The sequence below is a fragment of the Ambystoma mexicanum genome, chromosome 9, assembly GCF_040938575.1.
Source record: "Ambystoma mexicanum isolate Mex_15411 chromosome 9, UKY_AmexF1_1, whole genome shotgun sequence".
Lineage (NCBI taxonomy): Eukaryota > Metazoa > Chordata > Amphibia > Caudata > Ambystomatidae > Ambystoma > Ambystoma mexicanum.
Genome location: NC_090931.1, coordinates 636859614 through 636877935, shown reverse-complemented (window position 1 = coordinate 636877935; position 18322 = coordinate 636859614). Strand labels below are relative to the sequence as shown.

The 18322-nt window shown below is 44.1% G+C and overlaps 1 protein-coding gene across 1 annotated transcript in view; it reads left to right on the top strand.

Moving 5' to 3' along the window:
• SLC13A2 (solute carrier family 13 member 2) overlaps positions 1-18322 on the top strand; it is a 739631-nt gene that overhangs the window by 706967 nt on the left and 14342 nt on the right. Inside the window, exon 11 of the mRNA XM_069615341.1 lies at positions 1127-1264. Coding sequence (XP_069471442.1) covers positions 1127-1264 — 138 coding nt within the window. The remainder of the gene's footprint in view (positions 1-1126; positions 1265-18322) is intronic.

Genomic DNA, 18322 nt, shown 5'->3' with positions numbered 1-18322 from the left:
AATGTTTTTCATTGGTGTTCAGTGTTGCAGAACTTGTGCAATGCTATGATTTTTGTGATAGCAAACAAACAGGTTCTTTATCAACAACGACACTAGTAGTCTAAAAATCCCCTTCGCATACATGAAGAGTTCAGATTTCTCACTTATTAACTTGTTAAATAGGCCTGTATTTAAGTGATCACTGGGCCTCATTACAAGTTTGGCGGCATTCCGGCGAATTTACCAGTAAATTCGCCGCAATACAGCCAAACAAAATAAAAGTTACTGCCACTTGGTCCGGCGGATTTACTGCCGGATTACAAGTGGTGGTACGAGGTGTTAGTCCCCATTTATTGGAGACCGTAGGGCACAATGGAGATTTCGATGGAATGACCACCGGCGGTAATTCCGACGGTTTTGCCAATTTTCGGCAGTAAAGTGGCAGATTTACCTTCAGCTTTTTGCTGGAGGTGAATCCTACACTTCCCCGCCTAACTTGTAGTATGGTGTTGTGGTAATGTGACTGTAACTGAGTTACCAATCCGTTACTGCCGATTTTTACCGCACCGCCGTACTCGTAATGAGCCACATAATATGTTGTTCGTGCTCACAAAATGGCAGTTACTAATCACACAACTATCTCTCTATAAGAGTTTTTATAATTTTGTATAACGGTCCTTGTGATAAAAGTGAATACTAGATAAGAGAGAACTAGTGTATGAATAGCTTTATGAATCTATGTTTTAATGATGTAGGTCTATGTCCTACTGAGTTTGGGCATATTGAAAAGACTGTGCCCATTCCTTAATTTGGTGCTTATTTATAAATTATGTAATCATTCCGGCAATTTAGGACTGAATACCGGGTGCCCCAATTTTTGTTTTGATATAACAATATCACAACAGCTTACTATTTGAACATATTATGTGGCTTTTGAGGGGCAGAGACTTTGCTTCGGCCTAATGCTGTAACGTTAAGATATAACTGAGGTAGACAGAATCGCTGCACACAAAATGATTGACCATTCTCCCCAGTGGATGACATATCATATATCGTATTTAATTAATGAAATATGATTTCAGCACAAAGATGTGCGAACATGAATGTGGTGTTTCACAGCTGTCTCTCTTTTCTCATCTTGTGATAGGCTAAAGCCATCAGGATCCATCCATTGTACATTATGCTGCCCTGCACACTCTCAACATCCCTGGCCTTCATGCTGCCAGTGGCAACTCCTCCCAACGCCATTGTCTTCGGCTACGGGCAACTTAAAGTGATTGATATGGTGGGTATACAGGTGCTCTCCCACGCTCACAGATCAAGTCATGCGTTTGCAAAGGTGGGCACACATCGATCTAAACATGCATATACCAACTAGCACACAAACACGTACACACAGGTACACACACCTACCTGCACAAACCTTCACAGAAGCTACAAAACCATCTTATACACTCACAGACACACACACACATACAGAAATGACAATGTTAATGGCGGGGTCCCTGCCTCACTGCATCTTGATCTAGAAAGTGGACTCTCATCTGCACAGTCACAACCTGTTCCCAGCCAAGTGTGAAAGCAGTACACCTTCCCCTTTGCACTCTTGGCTAGCTCTAAGTCCTGCCCCAATAAGAAATATTGTTTTCATTAATAGAAAATGGGTTTGACTGACAGGTTAGTTATACACATATAACTATATAACTCTCATATACACACGGGAGCCTGCAATATGTGCATAAACGCCTGCACAAAATGTTGTTATAATACAAGGAACCCTACACTATATTTATAAAACATGTACATAATATATGGGATAAAGTAGCCCAATTGTACATTACAAGAATATATATATTTTTTTTTATTAGCATCAATTAGTTTTCAAGAAAACTTTAAATGCAAATAGTTCATTAATTAAAACAGAAAAGGAAAAAAGACAAAAACTAAAAATTACACATCTATATAGGGAGGAAAGTTTGAGACCAGAGAGATTATGTGTCTAGATTTGAGAGAATGTCTCTCACAAAGTTCAACAGTGCCAAAGTCAGAGATACTTTTCCTCCCCATCTTAAAATGGTCCACCTCTCGTGCGGAGGATTTGTCTCGAAGTTCTCGAAGTGTTTTCCCAACCATTTTTCTCTGGAGGCCGAGAGTGGAACACAACTCATTACCAAATGCTGTAAAGTTTCTACCTCCAAACCACAGATCGACACAGAGTTAACCCATCTTCTCTTTTTTTGGACCTTCTCCCCAGCACCTCCCTAGTTGGGAGAAGGTTCAAGCGAAATCTCAAAAAGAGCTGCCTTTCTGAGTAGGACGGGAATTTTTCAAGTTATGGGAGCAATGTACCTCTGCTGTAGTGTTCATCAAGTCCCAAGGTTATGGATGGAAATAGACTGAGCCTGTCCTGGGTAATGATCCAATCCCAGTCCAACAGTTTGTTCTTTACCCTGGACGGATTTTCCAGTAGCTTGTCTACATTTTGGGCAATGACTTCCAAGATGCCTGTACATGTATTCTGCCATGTATTTAAAGCTGGTATCTGGTTACCAGACAGTGCTTCTTTTATAGCCATGAAACCACTTCTTTCCGGAGGAACCAAACATTTGCTGTAAAGGGTTAGTGTTTTCCAGACCATAGCGATATACAATGAGGTAAGCCCCAGTTCTTTCCTCACGCATTCCATTGGGAGAGATGAAGGTAAGCTCCATACCCTTTTCCAGAACTGGCTTTCAAGCACACGCCAAACCTCTGGTGCAAGGAAGAAGTTGGCCTCAGCTGCATAAATCAATACTGGAGAAATTTTAAGTTTGTAAAAGTCAATGAGGGGATGAAGTGAGAAGGAACAGTAACGTGACTTAATTAGAAGTGCTTGAGATGCCAAATTTTTAACTTTGCGTCTTAGCCTAAGAACACCCGGACCATCTTGGATGCTGTCGTTGAGTGTGATGCCAAGATAGATCATTGACGAGACCACTGGAACGACGTCCCCTGTTAGATGCCACCTAAAGGTCTTAGCGGAGTTCATTGTTCCTAACCCCATGATTTGGGTTGATTCTCAGTCCGTTTTCCTGAACGTACAGTTCCAAAGCTTTCAGCTGTCTCTGTAGACCTATTGCAGTCTGATCTAACAGAAGAAGGTCATCCGCAAACAACAGCCTACCCACAAGGGTCCCTCCAATTTTTGGAGGGAAGCTTCTTACTGCCCCAAATGCTTCAAACATATCTGATATAAATAGGCAGAAGACGGCAGGTGCCAAACGACACCCCTGCTTCAGCCCATTTTCAGACGCAACTTTGTTGGATAGGGTTCCTTTTCTGTCCAGTCTAATCTGAATGGTTGTTCCTGTGTGAAGAGCCTCCAGGGGTTTCCTCAGATTGTTTGGGCAGCCCCTTTTCCTTAATTTGTTCCACAAGAGGCCACGATCAACAGAGTCAAATGCCTGTTCAAGGTCTATTGACGCGATATAGATGGTTTTGTAGGTTTTTCCCTTGACCATACATTTTAGTATGTTAATGATTAGTATGTTCAGGGATGTTCCAATTCCCTTGCGGAACCCCGACTGCCAGGGATCCTGGTGATGTGACCGCCAACTCCAAGCATTCAGATGTTTGAGGAGCACTGCAGTGAATATTTTGCCCACTGCATCCAGTAGGGCGATGGGTCTGTAGTTCCCAGGTACAGACCTATCACCCTTCTTTAAGATCGGTACAATTATAGACCTGGTCCAGAAGTTAGGGATCCTTTTGAGTCTAATTATGTTTTTGAACAGGGTTGTCATAAATTCAGCCCATTTCTCCGGGTCTCTCTTAAGGATGTTGTTTGTGAGACCATCCGGCCCAGCAGCACGGGATGAATTTGACTTGTTGATGAGATCCACAATGTCTTGTTTGTCAAATTTCAAATCCCATGGTTTGTCCGATGGTAAGAATTTGGGGGGCCGCTGAGGTTTCCTGCGGAGTAGAGGTTCTGATAGTGCTCCTCCCAGGCCTTAGGTGGAATTGGGTTTACAGTTTTTGAATCGGCAGGGATGCATATCTCGTTGATTAGTTTCCATATACCAGAGATGTTTTTACTGGTGACTAGATTTAGCATCTTCTCACTATCTTTTTGCAATAAGAGGTGTTTGTGTTGGGTGAGCCAGTTTCTTTAGCTGTTCCTGGTTTCTTTGTACAGAACTAGGTCACCAGGCGTGTTGGATTTTTTGAATGCCTCCTGGCCCTCTGAACGGCCTTTTTTTTGGCTACGATTTGGTGGTCATAGGCATGCCTATATGTAGTGGGACCACTCCTATCCACAACTTTTTTGTGGAAGTCCCGGGAGGATAGCTCAGCGGCACCGTGCGCATCTTGGAAGCAAAACGACACGAAGCAACACAGGTTCGATCCCCGGGTCCGCGCTTAGAAACCTCTGGGTGTTAAAGCGCGTTATAAATACGTAACTAAGACAAAAAAAAAACATAATTAGCAACTAAGAAAAAACAAACAATTCTTGTAACAGCGCCCTGATGCCTGCGGGCTGTGTGAGCGCTTTATAAATGTAAAAAATAAAATAAATAAATAAAGACCTTCAATACCTTGATGTATTCGATGGGATTTGCATTTTGGTCTTGCTCGACAGATTGTAGCCCCAGTAGATTGTCCAATATTGCACCCATGTCTTTTCTCTGGATCCTGATTCTGTTTCCACCCGGAGTCAGGTCGAGTTGATATTCCGGTAGGTGTTGGACAATCTGGGAGTGATCTGTATTCCATTCCTCAGTTTCAAGTTCCAGGATATTGTGATCGCTCAAGTCTGTTTGGATCACTCTCAACGATTTTAGTTTCCCCATCAGTGGCTCTGTTACAAACATGTAGTCCAATATACTGCCTTGGTTTGCCCGTTTCCATGTAGTGGCAGCAGGTAGGTCGCCCAGTAGGCTTCCGTTTACCATTAAGATGTTTCTACTTGCTAATTCTTTGTCGAGGTCGACTCCTCTTGATATGTTGTTTGTGGAGTGCAAGGACAGAAACTCGATTTTTTTCCCCTTTTTGTCAAAACATTCCATATTGAAATCTCCACAGAGGAGGACCTCCAGGTTTGGACGCGAGATCCTGGCGTCATCGATCGCTTTAAGCAAGGCTTCCTTGAAGTTGTCCTCTTGTCTTTCCATGGGTCTCCAGTAGATGTTACAAACGAGCAGGTTCCATTCCACTACGTCAGACCCTACCTTGGAGTTTAATTGGACTGTGGTTAGTTGTATCCAAGGGTTTTGATTTATGGACGAAGTCACCCTTAGACCAGATGTGCGTTTAATGCCCAGCAGGAGGCCCGAGCTAGGTCTACCTTTAAGTCCCTTTATGGCAGGGTTCAGGAACATTTCATATCCGTCTAGGAGGGGTAGGTCGCACAGCCACATTTCTTGTAAGCAAAAGAGGTCGTATTTTGTTAGGTCCCAGGCTTGTTTGCCAATCAGATGGGTGAACCCCCTTGTGTTCCAACTCATGATTGTTTTGCCTTTAGCCAAGGTGGTTCGTGGAGCACAGGAGGGAGCTGGCTGGCATTATGATTTTGCTGCTAGGAACCCCGCCAACCGCCTCCAGTCGTCCGGGCTGCTTACAGAGTTACTCGAGTGTGTTCGGGGAGCTGCGCGTTGGAACCCCTCGGACGTCAGCCTGTGTTTCGTCCTGGGCCCTTTTCACCAAGTGTGATGGACGACCATGTTCCAGTACTGGTTTGTACTTTTGAGATCCTTCATTGACGTGGTCCCTATCCTTAATGCCTTCAGAAGAGGTACGCTTGCCATCCTCCAACTCCTTAAGCGAAAACCCACAAAGATTGAGTTTGGGGCCAAGTTTGAGGAGTGCAGATCTTGTGTTCCATTTCCCCATATGAAGGATCACAATATCCTGGCGCTGCTCATTGTGAAATTCGATCAGATCAATGTCCTTTGATTTCAAGTTGTCGGGTGAGTCAATTGAATGTACAAGGAGCATTACATTGTTTCGATTCATAGTGAGGTTGTCTTCGTAGCCAAGAGTTCTCTCTAGAAGTACTCTATAAGGGCCCTTACCACCCTTTACATCCAGTCCTTTGTCTTAATTTTTGTTTTTGGGCCACGATCTTAAGCCCGTGTCAGTATTTTCACCCCAAGACACTGTTCTTCGTGTGCCCTTTACGCACTCATTTTGGGGTTTGGAGTTTGTTTCTTTTCTTACGTTCTTCATTTCCAGTGTAATCCTCTTGCTCTCAAGGGTCTTGAAGGCCATGACTCCAGAAGTGTCCTTGGTCTCCCCCTCCTGCACTGAGACACGTGCCTGGCTGACCCTTGGAATGTGGACTCTGGATTTCCACAAGAAGTTCCTAGCTGAGTCAGCTCCCTTTACGTTCAGTTTTATTGCCTGAAGGATGGGAGATTCAGCTAGGACGTTTCCAACTTCTTCGGACCTTTTGTTGGCCCCTTCCACCTTTTGAGCTGCGTCATTAGGTTCTGATATTGCCAACGCTTCCTCTTTCTCTGGACTAGATTCGGGTGCCGTAGATGCTGGGCCCACTTCTTCGACCCAGGAGTCGTTCAAGTCTGAGTAAACTGATAAATCCATGAGAGAGCTGTTCACGCTATCGTTGTGCCTCTCATTGTCTGAGAGGTAGTCGGTCTCTTCGGTAGGGACCTTTGATTGTTTAGTGAAGGCCCCACCGGATTGCCTTGTAGTTCTGGCATAGATTAAAGGTTGGTCGGGTAAGACCAAATTTCTGGGTAGAGTTAGCCTGGTTGTAGCTTTTGGCCGAGCTGGTGCTTTTCGTAAGATGGAGGGCGCAGAGCCTGACTGTTTTGTCGACCCAGAGATCGGTTTTCCATAGTCTCTGTCACCTTTTTTGTTGAGTTCTAATTTTTCACTGGCCGTCAGATTTACTCCTCTGTTTGGTTTTGTGAACAGATCGTATAATTTAACTCTGTCCTTAGGTTTGGTCGGTCCAATTGGCACGGTGGTCACCGGAGGTAGAGGGTCAACCACCGTTGGGGTAGTTGAACTTGAGTCTTTGTGAGAAGTGCCACCCCTCGTCTCTGTAGTGGGTTCAGTGCCAGTGGATTTGTCCTGATGTTTTGGCGAGTTAAAAGTTTCCTCTGATCCCTTCCCAAATAACGGTGTAGTCTGATTTAAAGTCTTTGCTGGACTCACCACGCCCACCTGGGTGCCACCCGCTCCTTCTAGAAGAAGACTCAACCTCTCTGATCTCCTAGTTTCTCTATCCTTGATTATTGGCTCAATGATACTCTTTAGGATTTCTGCGGACTGATCAGCACTTTTGTCCAGGTTTGACTGGATCGCGGTAACAAATCCTTCTACGAAGATCATTTTGGAGTATAGCATGGCAATGGTAGTCGTGTGATCCCGGAGCTGCTCGTTTTGTGACTCAATTAGTTTCATGTATGGGGCCATTACAAGCGCAAATGCTGTGATCATTTCTGTGTCTATCTTTGGATCGTTTTTGGCAGGTTTCTCCGCCTGAGTGGTGGCCAAGATCGTTAAGAGATCTTCATCAGTCGGTGAAGGTTGTCTTCTAAATCGTTTACTAGGAAACGGGGCCTGCTGCGGAGGAAGTCCTTTGTGAGTCCTCAAGGGGTAGCCTCTGAGTCGGTTTTTATCTTGGTGTAAGGTGGCTCCCCCATCTGGGGGCATTGTGGGCGTTGGATCCCCATTTGAGCCCTGTGCTAGGGGCGCGTGCCACCAATGATCCACGGATCGTGGGATGTCTGGAATAGCTGGATCAGTTTGAAATGAAATTCCTAAGGGTTTCCAGCCTCAATTTGACCTTTGATTTTGGTACTGGGTGAAATTTGTCCTATTGTCAATTCCAAAGACAAAAGGGGCGCCATCATGGGCATTGCTGGGCTTTTGTAGAACACTGGAATTGTCATTTGCCACAGTTTGTTCCTTTTGAGGACTGTCGCAAGAATGGCTCTGTGTGGGAGTTTTTTTTGAGGCGCCTGGCTAGGTACCTTAAGTGGCGGCTCTTTTACCGTTGTATCCTTGTCGGAGCCCGTAGTGTCGCCACCCACCACTCCAGAGTGAAATATGTTATTTGAGGGTTTTGAAGATGGCTTCGGTTCTAGGTGGTGAGTGTCCGCCCGTTTTATCGGGCTAGTCTCTTCAACGCCCTCCTCCGTTGTTTCTGTTTCAGATTGCAAGGTATTAACATGCGACTTAGAAGTGAGGTTTACCTTCCAGCCTTCGTGCCTAGCTGCCGTAGACTGTTGTTGCTGCAGCTCCTCCTGTGAACTGACAGGGGTTCACCTTTACACCAAGGCACAAGTGGTGTGTAAATTCTTGAGAGGGATCAAAGAGAGTAAGCCTCCGCAGTCTCCCAACCAAATGTAGCGCCACCTGCGCGCAAAACAGTCAGCGCCCTTTTCACCTATCGGGCTTAGCGCCTCAAGGGTAGTGGCCTCGGTGTTTTGTAGTCCCACAGAAGTCAAGTGCAAGGTCACGTCACCAGCCCAGCTCCGCCTCCTCCAGGAAGCGTGTAACTCCCGACAAGAGCCCTCCAATGGCTCGCAATGTCGGCGTTTGGTTTGTGCTGCAGTCGCTTTCCTTGAGAAAAAACTTATACACCGCTCTGCTGGTGGCCTCTGTGTTTTGTAGTCCCACAGAAGTCACGTGCAAGGTCACGTGACCAGCCCAGCTCCGCCTCCTCCAGGAAGCGTGTAACTCCCGACAAGAGCCCTCCAATGGCTCGCAATGTCGGCGTTTGGTTTGTGCTGCAGTCGCTTTCCTTGAGAAAAAACTTATACACCGCTCTGCTGGTGGCCTCTGTGTTTTGTAGTCCCACAGAAGTCACATGCAAGGTCACGTGACCAGCCCAGCTCCGCCTCCTCCAGGAAGCGTGTAACTCCCGACAAGAGCCCTCCAATGGCTCGCAATGTCGGCGTTTGGTTTGTGCTGCAGTCGCTTTCCTTGAGAAAAAACGTATACACTGCTCTGCTGGTGGCCTCTGTGTTTTGTAGTCCCACAGAAGTCACGTGTAAGGTCATGTGACCAGCCCAGCTCCGCCTCCTCCAGGAAGCGTGTAACTCCCGACAAGAGCCCTCCAATGGCTCGCAATGTCGGTGTTTTGTTTGTGCTGCAGTCGCTTTCCTTGAGAAAAAACGTATACTTTATTGTAGGTTACCAGCTACCGAGAACTGCCGAAACTATATGGAGGAACAAGGCTGAAGGCTGAATTCCTTTATAAGTTCACAGAATTCTGAGGTGACCTGTGATTCCACTATAATGTACAGCAAGACACATTTTATTCCTTGTAATGCATGTTAACACCATCAACTACATGAGTATGTGGTCTCTTCATCAGTTCTCGGAAAGAAATATTCCAGTTGTTGATATGCTGAATGCATGTTGAATCTGATGATATAGAAACATACCAATATACAAGGTGTAATATTTTACAAACAACACATTTTAAGCAGTTTAAATATCCAATAAAAAAATGTTTGTGGTTTAGAAATATGGTGTCATGCAAATATATTCCTGCTTTCCTTTGGTAAAGCCCAGCAGCTTACTAAATCAATATACTACCATAAACATCTCAAATGTATTGACTAATGGGTGACTTGACAACAAAATTAATTCAAAAGTAAGGAATCTGAAAAGCTTGTCATGGCTTTATAAAGTGTTTCAGTAGTTGGAATTCTGCAGAAAGCTGCTTTTCACGCAGTTTGCTGGCTCTGGAATTGGCAAGTGTGATGTCACAACTCAACTGTAACAAGAGTAATGTGCCATTCTTATTACATACAGGCATTTACACAGATTTAAAAGCTTCCACAACTGGAGGAATTTTTAAGTTGTTTCAAAGTTTTTTTCCAAGGGAAGGAAGGAGCATGTGCACAATGCAAAATATACCGGCCCCATATACATTCCTCTCATCCCCACAAGACCCTCTAGTGCTGTAGGAACAATGGAAACATTCCTTTCAAGTCTATTTGAGGTTCATCAGGGGGAGCAAGTTCAATGACAATTTGAAACAAACCTCCTTGCTGAATTGTATAGGGGCAGAAGGACTGAGGATTTTCCGCACACTACCTGATGTCACTAACCAGGATGGACCTGGGGACCCCAATGCCACAGCTTTGACCAGGAAGTATGAGATGGGCATCGCAAAGTTAGAGAAACACTACGGCAACAAAACCAACGTGGTCCTCGAGAGCTGTTATTTTTTTACAAGGAAGAAAAATAAGGGGGAGTCCATCAACAACTATATAGCGAGCCTGAGAGGTTTGATAGTATCATGCAAATTCACTGGTGTAGCTGACAAATACCTCAGAGGCCAGCTGATGTTACACACGGCGGATTCCCACATCCAACAGAAGCTATGGCAAGTAAATGACCCCACCTTGGAACAAGCAATAGTGATGGCAATAACAATGGAACTAGGAAGAAAATGCATGGAAATGTGCAACAGGACCCCACCATCTAAGATATGAAAAGGATTCAGGTCGATGGTGAAGAGGAAAGTGATGATGTAGAAGATTAGGAGACATTCTGGATGCCCAATAAAATATAAAACGAATCCCAGCGACAAAGATGGAAAGAACAAGCCTGCTATTCGAAGCGTGCAGGGTACACATCCACAGTCTAGATGGTACAGTTGTGGATGTACCAGACACTACAATGGGAAGAGAGAATGCTCAGCTATAAATTCAGAGTGTTTTAAATGTGGCATGCTACGCCACTAGGGGAGAGCATGCAAGAATACTAGTGGCAGGGGCAGCATAAGAGCTCTCAGATACATTTGGGCACCCATGAGCGTATTAACTATATTAAACTATGATGACGACCTGGATTTCCTTTTGGCCAAAAACACTGGTGAGAAGAAGGGCCCATGGAAACAAATGGAGCTCAATCGCATTCCAATAGACATGATATTAGACACAGGTATATAATCGTGGATGTCCTCACGTGTGAGGGTGAACTAAAGGAGCATAAGCAGGATTTAAGACCCACCATGTGAAGGCCACAGTCTACAGGAAAAGCCCCATCACCATTCGAGGATATAAGTGGGTTCATTTTCAGTTTAGAGACACAGAGACTTTTTGCGAACCGTTTATGGCTGAGAATGGGTCATTTATTCTAGGATGGAAGGAACAAGAAGCTATTCAAAATAAAATGCACCTGGGTGAAGCGAGCCCAATATTGTGCATTGCCACACAAGACTTCCCCTTTAAGGAGGGCCTAGTGAAGGCATTTCCAAATGTCTTCAACAAAATGATTGGGAAGCTCAAGCGGTTTACAAAAACGTATTGTCTTAAAAAGGGGAGCCAAGGCAATACACAAAGTAAGTAATATACCAATTGGTACCAAGGATGCGTTAGCTGAAGAACTCAAAAAAGTGTGTGTGGGGGATATCATAAAACCTAGCAAGTCCTCAGAATGGTTAGCACTGATAGTCATTGTTGGTAAAACTGATGATTCAATCAAGATGTGTGTAGATCTCAGAGATTTAAATGCTAACATCTGGATCCACAGGCATCCCTTACTAAACATTAACGAGATACTGTCAACCATGAAGCCTGCAAAGATTTTCATTACCCTAGATTTATCATCAGCTGACTGAGAGGGGTCAGAAATGAGGTGACACAAAGTGGTAATATTCTCATCCTCAGCCATTTTATTAACAGAAAGGGGTTTGGATAAAGGCCTAACTTTCTCTATCCTAAAGCAAATGTCCCTTCCTATAAAATAAAAACAGGTTGACCTTGTGTCCAAACTAAATCTGACCCTCCCACTAATGTACACAATCAAAAGGTGCAAGGTAAATGTTTAAAATTTCAATTCAACAAAAATGTGCAAAAAATATAAACATATAACTCCAACCAAAACAATCCTTGTGTCCAGGGGTTGGTTCCCTTCCCCTGGATTATTTCGGGAAAATTGTTCAAAATGTTCTGTTTCAAGACCAGTCTCTTGTCTCTTTTACCTAATACTTTCCACAGGCTGACAAAACAAACTTCTCTTCCACAACACTGGTTGGAATATAACAAAGAGGAACACTCTCCTAGTCTTTCAGGATGCCTAATCAGAATGTCTTTTTCACAATACTGGATGGAATATGGCAAAGGAAAGTCTTTCCTACTTTTCAGGATGGTTAAACACATGTCTTTTCTTCAATAGTGATTAAAGTATGGCAAAAGGCAAGTCTTTTCAAATTCTCCAGGTGACACAATGTTCAATTGAAACAACAACTTAATATGACAACATTTCTCTTCAGTACACCAGTTCAAAGTGAATTTCCTGGTACACTCTCCTGCAAGGAAAATTCTCAACTGAAAACTCCTGATATCCTGGTTTACTCTCCTGCCAGGAATATCCCCTTTTGGCTCACACAGATACCCTGGTGTGCTCTCCTGCCAGGTATCTCTTTCCAAAAAGGTTCACTACCTGATGCTCTCATTTTCTGACTTTTTTTCTGAATGTCAGCTTGATCCAGGTGAACACCATCCACTCTTTCTTCCTCTGCACAATTATTACTACTACTTTCATTGATGGCGCCATGTGTCCCAAATACTGTTGCCACACAATCATCATAATACATACTCTACTCTGTACAAGACACACTGGCCTCTTCCTCTGCATCCTCCACAACAATTGCATACACCTTCACAAGCCTGTCCTTGGTCAACTATCCAGTTTTACATAACATGTCCTCACTTTTAATACTTTCCTGGGCAGTGAAAATGTGGAAAATTCTTCACACTGTTTTAGGATCACAGGCTTTTAATACACCTACATGCACCCACTTCCAAATTCATCATCCTTTTGTGTCACTTTCATAATATTCTTTTACTTCCTTCGATGCACTTGCACTTACTTGAAAACAACATTCATATACACATCTTGGCCCTTCCTTAAATCCATCCCCAAAAGGACAAAGTAAGAACTCAACTTCCTTTGCCTGCACATTATAAATGTAGAATACCCACCAAGTACTGGGGGACCTCGCTATGTAGAGTCCATACTGCTAAGAACCATCTTCCAATAAAATCTTCCAATACTGGGGCATCTCTCTATGCAGAGACCATACTGCTCAGAACCGTCTTCCAATACAATCTATCAATTAATGACAGTTCCTTAATGAGATTTAGACTTGCAACTAAACAGTGCAATATTATGAAGCAACTCTTCATATCATCTCTCATCTATCTGGAAAGTAAGTTGAACACTATCATCAATGAATAACTCTTCAGAAAAACCTTATCAGTAAAACACCCCTTTTAAAAACTTGATGACCCTCTTGTCCTGATTGTGACCTTGCTCACAAACTCAATTTAGAAACATTTTAAAGCATAAACAACCAGAAAATAGCTTCATAAAATCCCCCATGCACCTACTATATCTGAAGCTACTTAACTCTATCACGTTCCTGAATTCTCAATAGATTTTAATTCAGAATTATACATTGTGAATACTTAATCGCTTATAGCAGATGCCTCACAAAAATAGACTACCATCTTCTCATCAGAATCCATTGAAAGCCGCCAACAGCTGTCCCTTTGGGTTATAATTTTTCTAAGATCTCCTTTGTAGGCACATTCACAAATTTGGGCTGTAGGTTCACTGGTGCCAATAGACAAGTACCTCTCATAACTCCCAAAACAAACCCCAATAATTCATTCTTTACTTTAACAAAGTTAACATGGCATTCTGCCTTAATCGGCAGTCCATCCTTCATATATTTTCTGACCTTACATAACCTTATTCAACTCCTCTAACCAGACCTGCTCTGATGTAGTTTCCCCTTCGGCTCCTTGAACAATGGTGCCCCATAATTTCATCTCCCGAACTAAGGCTTTGACAACTTCCTTCCAAAATGTCTTCTTTGATAGTCTACAAGACTATTGTTCAGCACAGGAACATATCCAATCTAAAATGATATTCCTGTGAATTACCTAGCCATTTAGCTGTTAAATGAATAGCCATTGCTGATCTTTTTTGCTAAGCAAATAATAATGGCTTGTGATCAGATCATATCTAAGCAAGTACAATACTGCCCACAAGAACATTAAAAATGCCTTGATGCACAGAAACACACAAAAGCTTCCCTTTTGATCACACTCTAGTTTCCACATCTGGCAAAGCTGCCTGTGAGACAAATGCTGTCAGTCCCTCAATTATATCCTGCACCTCGCTCAAGAATGTGCCCATAGCATACTCACATGCATCAACTGTCAGCAAGGTTCTAGCACTCACCCGACATGTGGAATGTGGGAACTGAGCAAATGTCCTTTTTCTATCCAGCAAATGCATGTGTGTACTCAGTAGATTCAAAATGAATTCCCTTTTTCAAATAGCTCTCAAGGTTTCTATATTATCAGAAAGTGTATTATGAATTTCATGTAAAACTACGTAAGTCCAAGGAAAGACCACATTTAAACTTTATTCAAGCAACAAACCCTGATGTGGGGGTCATTAACTGTCAGGTAATGGTCCAGGGCCCAGGATACAGGCCTGAGCAAAGCGAGGGCATTAACATGGCCCCTAGTGCCATTAGGTGACAAATAATGCCGCCCCCTGCTCCCCACAGAGGGGTTTATAGCTATCAGCACTCTGGCATGTTTTTCTGAGTGCTAGTAGTGGGGGTATTTTAAATTCTTTAAAAAATCTAATCTATGGAGCAGAGACCTCGTTATACCTCCCACGGAATACGTGGGCTAAACTGGAAGGATATGTGTGGAAAGCAGTACTGGGGCTCCCTAAATCGACCTCCATGCCGGCGATCAGGAGAGAACTAGGGCTGCTATCCTTGGCCTCCATGGTTGACCAAAGTGCGATGCGCCTATATAGAAACATCATCATGGCCGACGCACTACCCATCGTGGCATCTATTTGTGAGGAAATTGAAACTGGGAAGTGCACGGCCTTGAAAAACTGGGCCAACAGAAGAAGGGAGGATCTGGCAAAAATTGAATGCTCAGATAAAGAGCTAAAAGAAAACCCCGACAGAATTAAAAAGAAATTAGAAGACCTGGACTGGATCTCGACCATAGAAAAGGCCACCGGGAATAAACTCCTGAACCATCTTCCGCCAACTTTCAACAAGGTAAAAAAACCTTTACAGTACTGTGCTAAGTTCCCGGAAAAAGGAGTGAGAACCGTAATTATGAGAGCAAGGCTCAACCTCTTGCCCACCAGAGAGATCATAGCCATTAGAGGAGGCGGAGGGTTTAAACATTGCAGATTATGTAAAAACAACGATTCCACGGAAACACTGAAACATTTGGTGATGGAATGTGTGAACACGAAGGAATCTAGAAATCTGTACCTCCCTGCGCTTGACGATAATCTATGGATTTTTCGAACAGATGATCTGTGGAACAGACTGATCTCCGGTGAAAACAACAAGTGGTCTCAAGCCTTAGCCAAACTCATCGACCGGGTTTTCGACCAAATTAAACAGCAAAACTTAGAAGATGAGCTGCCACAGTACCAGGCGTGTGACTAATGGTGGAGCCTTGCTCTAGGCGACCTTGCTAGGTGTGATAGACAAAGCAGTATGGCCGCATTCCACTGCTATCAAAGGATACTGGCACTTCAGACTACTGTGAAATTTTGACAAAACTTGGTTTTACCGAGTAAAGTTCAATAAAAAAAAAAAAAAAAAATTACAAACCAAAATGTCCTCTATGGGAAAATGGAGAAGCGAACTACATGTACTCCCTTCTCCCTTCTCCTGGCGGCTATTGCCATAGAGGGGAAGGCCCGAAAAACAAGCGTTCCCAGACTGGTGAGGGGCAAGGCAGCCGCAGGTAAGTAGTGCAAGGTTGGAAAGGGAAGTGGAGTCGGTGTGGAGGTGGAAAGGTTGAGTGGGGTGGGGGGGCACATGCACTGGGGTATTACCTGCGCTGCAGAAAAGATGACAGCCTCCAGCTTCGGAGGAGGCTCGGAACGCAGGAAATACTATGAGCCTGCCTTCTAAGCTTTCTGCCTGGCTAAGTCATCAGCCTCTACCATAGCCTACACATACCATAGCCTGCACAAACTATCCCTCTATAGTTATGCAGTGTCCTAATGAGACGCTGAAGCAATCTGATTCTGGTCATTCCCCCCTCTCAACTGTGAGGCCCACTTTACCAAGCTCACATAACACTCTAGACAATAAGCGATCATGCTCTTTTCCACTGAACGCCCACACTAAATTGTTGCCTTGGGAACGTGGCGACCCTCAAACTTACCTAACAAAATGTCCATGTCTCTTTGAAAAACTGATGACGCCGAACCAAAGGGCATGCCTAAGCACCGATTTGCACCTTATGGCATATTGGATGAAGTAAGCAGTCAGAGGACCCCTTACCTTCACCAATCATGCTCAACATTTAATTTATAAGATGGACATTGTTTTATAGCAATCTCCCAAAGCAACACATTTCCTGATTCGTTGTTGCCTTCAATGTAATAACAATGGGAGCTAACCACTCAGTGGACTCTATCAGTCCATGTATACCTTCCACAAAGTCTCTGCATTTGTCCACGCAATTTTTTCATCACAGTCCAAAGAATAGACACAACCTTGTGCACACATTGCTTAGCATTCTACGCCAATATTACTTAATGCAGAAACCTCCTTCGGCTTACAATTGCAAGGCATAAAATAAGCAGTATCGCATCGCTATTAGCGATGCAATACATTTGAATTGCTTGTCATATTATGAAGTTTGTCGCTGCAACTGCGACATAAATTTAAGCCATCAAGCTGGACTGAAAATAATGGGCGCTGCTCAGGAGAGAAGTGGTCAGGTTGCTACATCACTAACAATTCAGCCAGGGACCTTTGCACATTTTTTGATTATTTTGGCAGAGAGAGGAATAGCATGGTACAAGTTCAGTGCTTTGCCGTGTTTTCATCGTTTTCCACTAGTGCAGCTGCACGGTGGTAGTAGAAGGGGCTGGAGATTTTCTGAAGGTATGTGAAATGGTTGCTGTTAGGGAGAATTCTCTTATAAGGCTAATTTCCCAAACCTAGTGAGTCCCCCAGCAGCTTTGCTGGATTTTTGGGGTTTGTTTTTTTCTCATGCTAAGAGTAAGACTCTTTCCCTCCCACTCTTAGGCATGATTTGAGGTATGTCTTTGACTTGTTATGTGCTTATGGGGTTTTCTTTTTACTCCATAGGGTATCATCTATTTTTTTGTGTATGTGTTACACAGCACCCTCAGTGCAGTAACACAGGGGTGTCATAGTGACTCCCAAACATAGACTGTGGAAGTACTGGAAGGGGTTAATTATATTGCCCCTGGGTCTGTTTTCAAGGGGGCACTATCCAGTCCCCCCTTGTCGAGTTTCTGGCTGGTGGCAGTGGTTACCACGCGAAATATTCCACCGGAATATTCTCTATGGGATTTTCCCATTGATTTTAAACGCACCACTTTTTAGTGCAATGTTAAAGATACCGCCGGTTTATTTTTTAATATTAAATTAACGGTTGGGTCTTTTTGCCAGAACTCTTTTCTAAAATGGCATTCGTGTCCGTCTCTGTAACTCTGACCAAGGTCGAGCCCTTTGTTCCACATTTTGGCAGGCTTCTCCACAGAAGCCCTCCAAATTGTGCCACTCTGTCTGGGTTCCACAGGATGTGTGGAGAGGCGAATTGGCACCCTGGACTGCGTTGCGTCTGTTCTGATTGGACCAGTGATGAGCCGCCCGGCTCACCACTTAGCATGTTTGAGTGACAGCTAGGCTGTTGAATGGGGGTTTTTCTGCATAAAAGCAGGGCCTTTGGGACTGGAACTTCAGAAGTCGCCACAGGACCTAACAATCCGAAGAGGGAAGAAGCTGAGCCATCTGCAACGATGACACCACCGGTGAAGCCCTGCTGCAACTACCTCACCACTTTCCCGACGACAAGAGAAGATCTGCTGGACGAGTCTTCTTCCTCTGAGCTGGTGGGACCAACCAGTTCACCCCTTTCGCCTTCCAAAGACGTCTCTTGGTTGAATCGCCCGTGCCAAGCACCCCGGCGGCCGGATAGCCAAGCTTCACCACCTTGACCGCGAATAAAAGGAACGCACGTTTTATCGACGAACTCCGCGGCTGGTTTCATCCCTGTGCAGTGCAACGACTCCACATTTCCTCCTCAACGAGATCCTCTCTTCCCCTGGTCGAAACAATGAACTGCAACCACTGCCAGGATCAACTGCCACCGCTGGAGCTTCCTCTTTCTTTAAGGTACTGTGTCCTGCCTGGCCTACCTTTCTTCGGTTTACCCAAGGTGACCCTTACATCCTTGGCTTTCCAACTGGGTTGGCCCCAGACCTTCTAACTTTACCTTCTTGAATCATCCCAACCTCTTTTGAACATTCTGCAAAGACTTTTAGT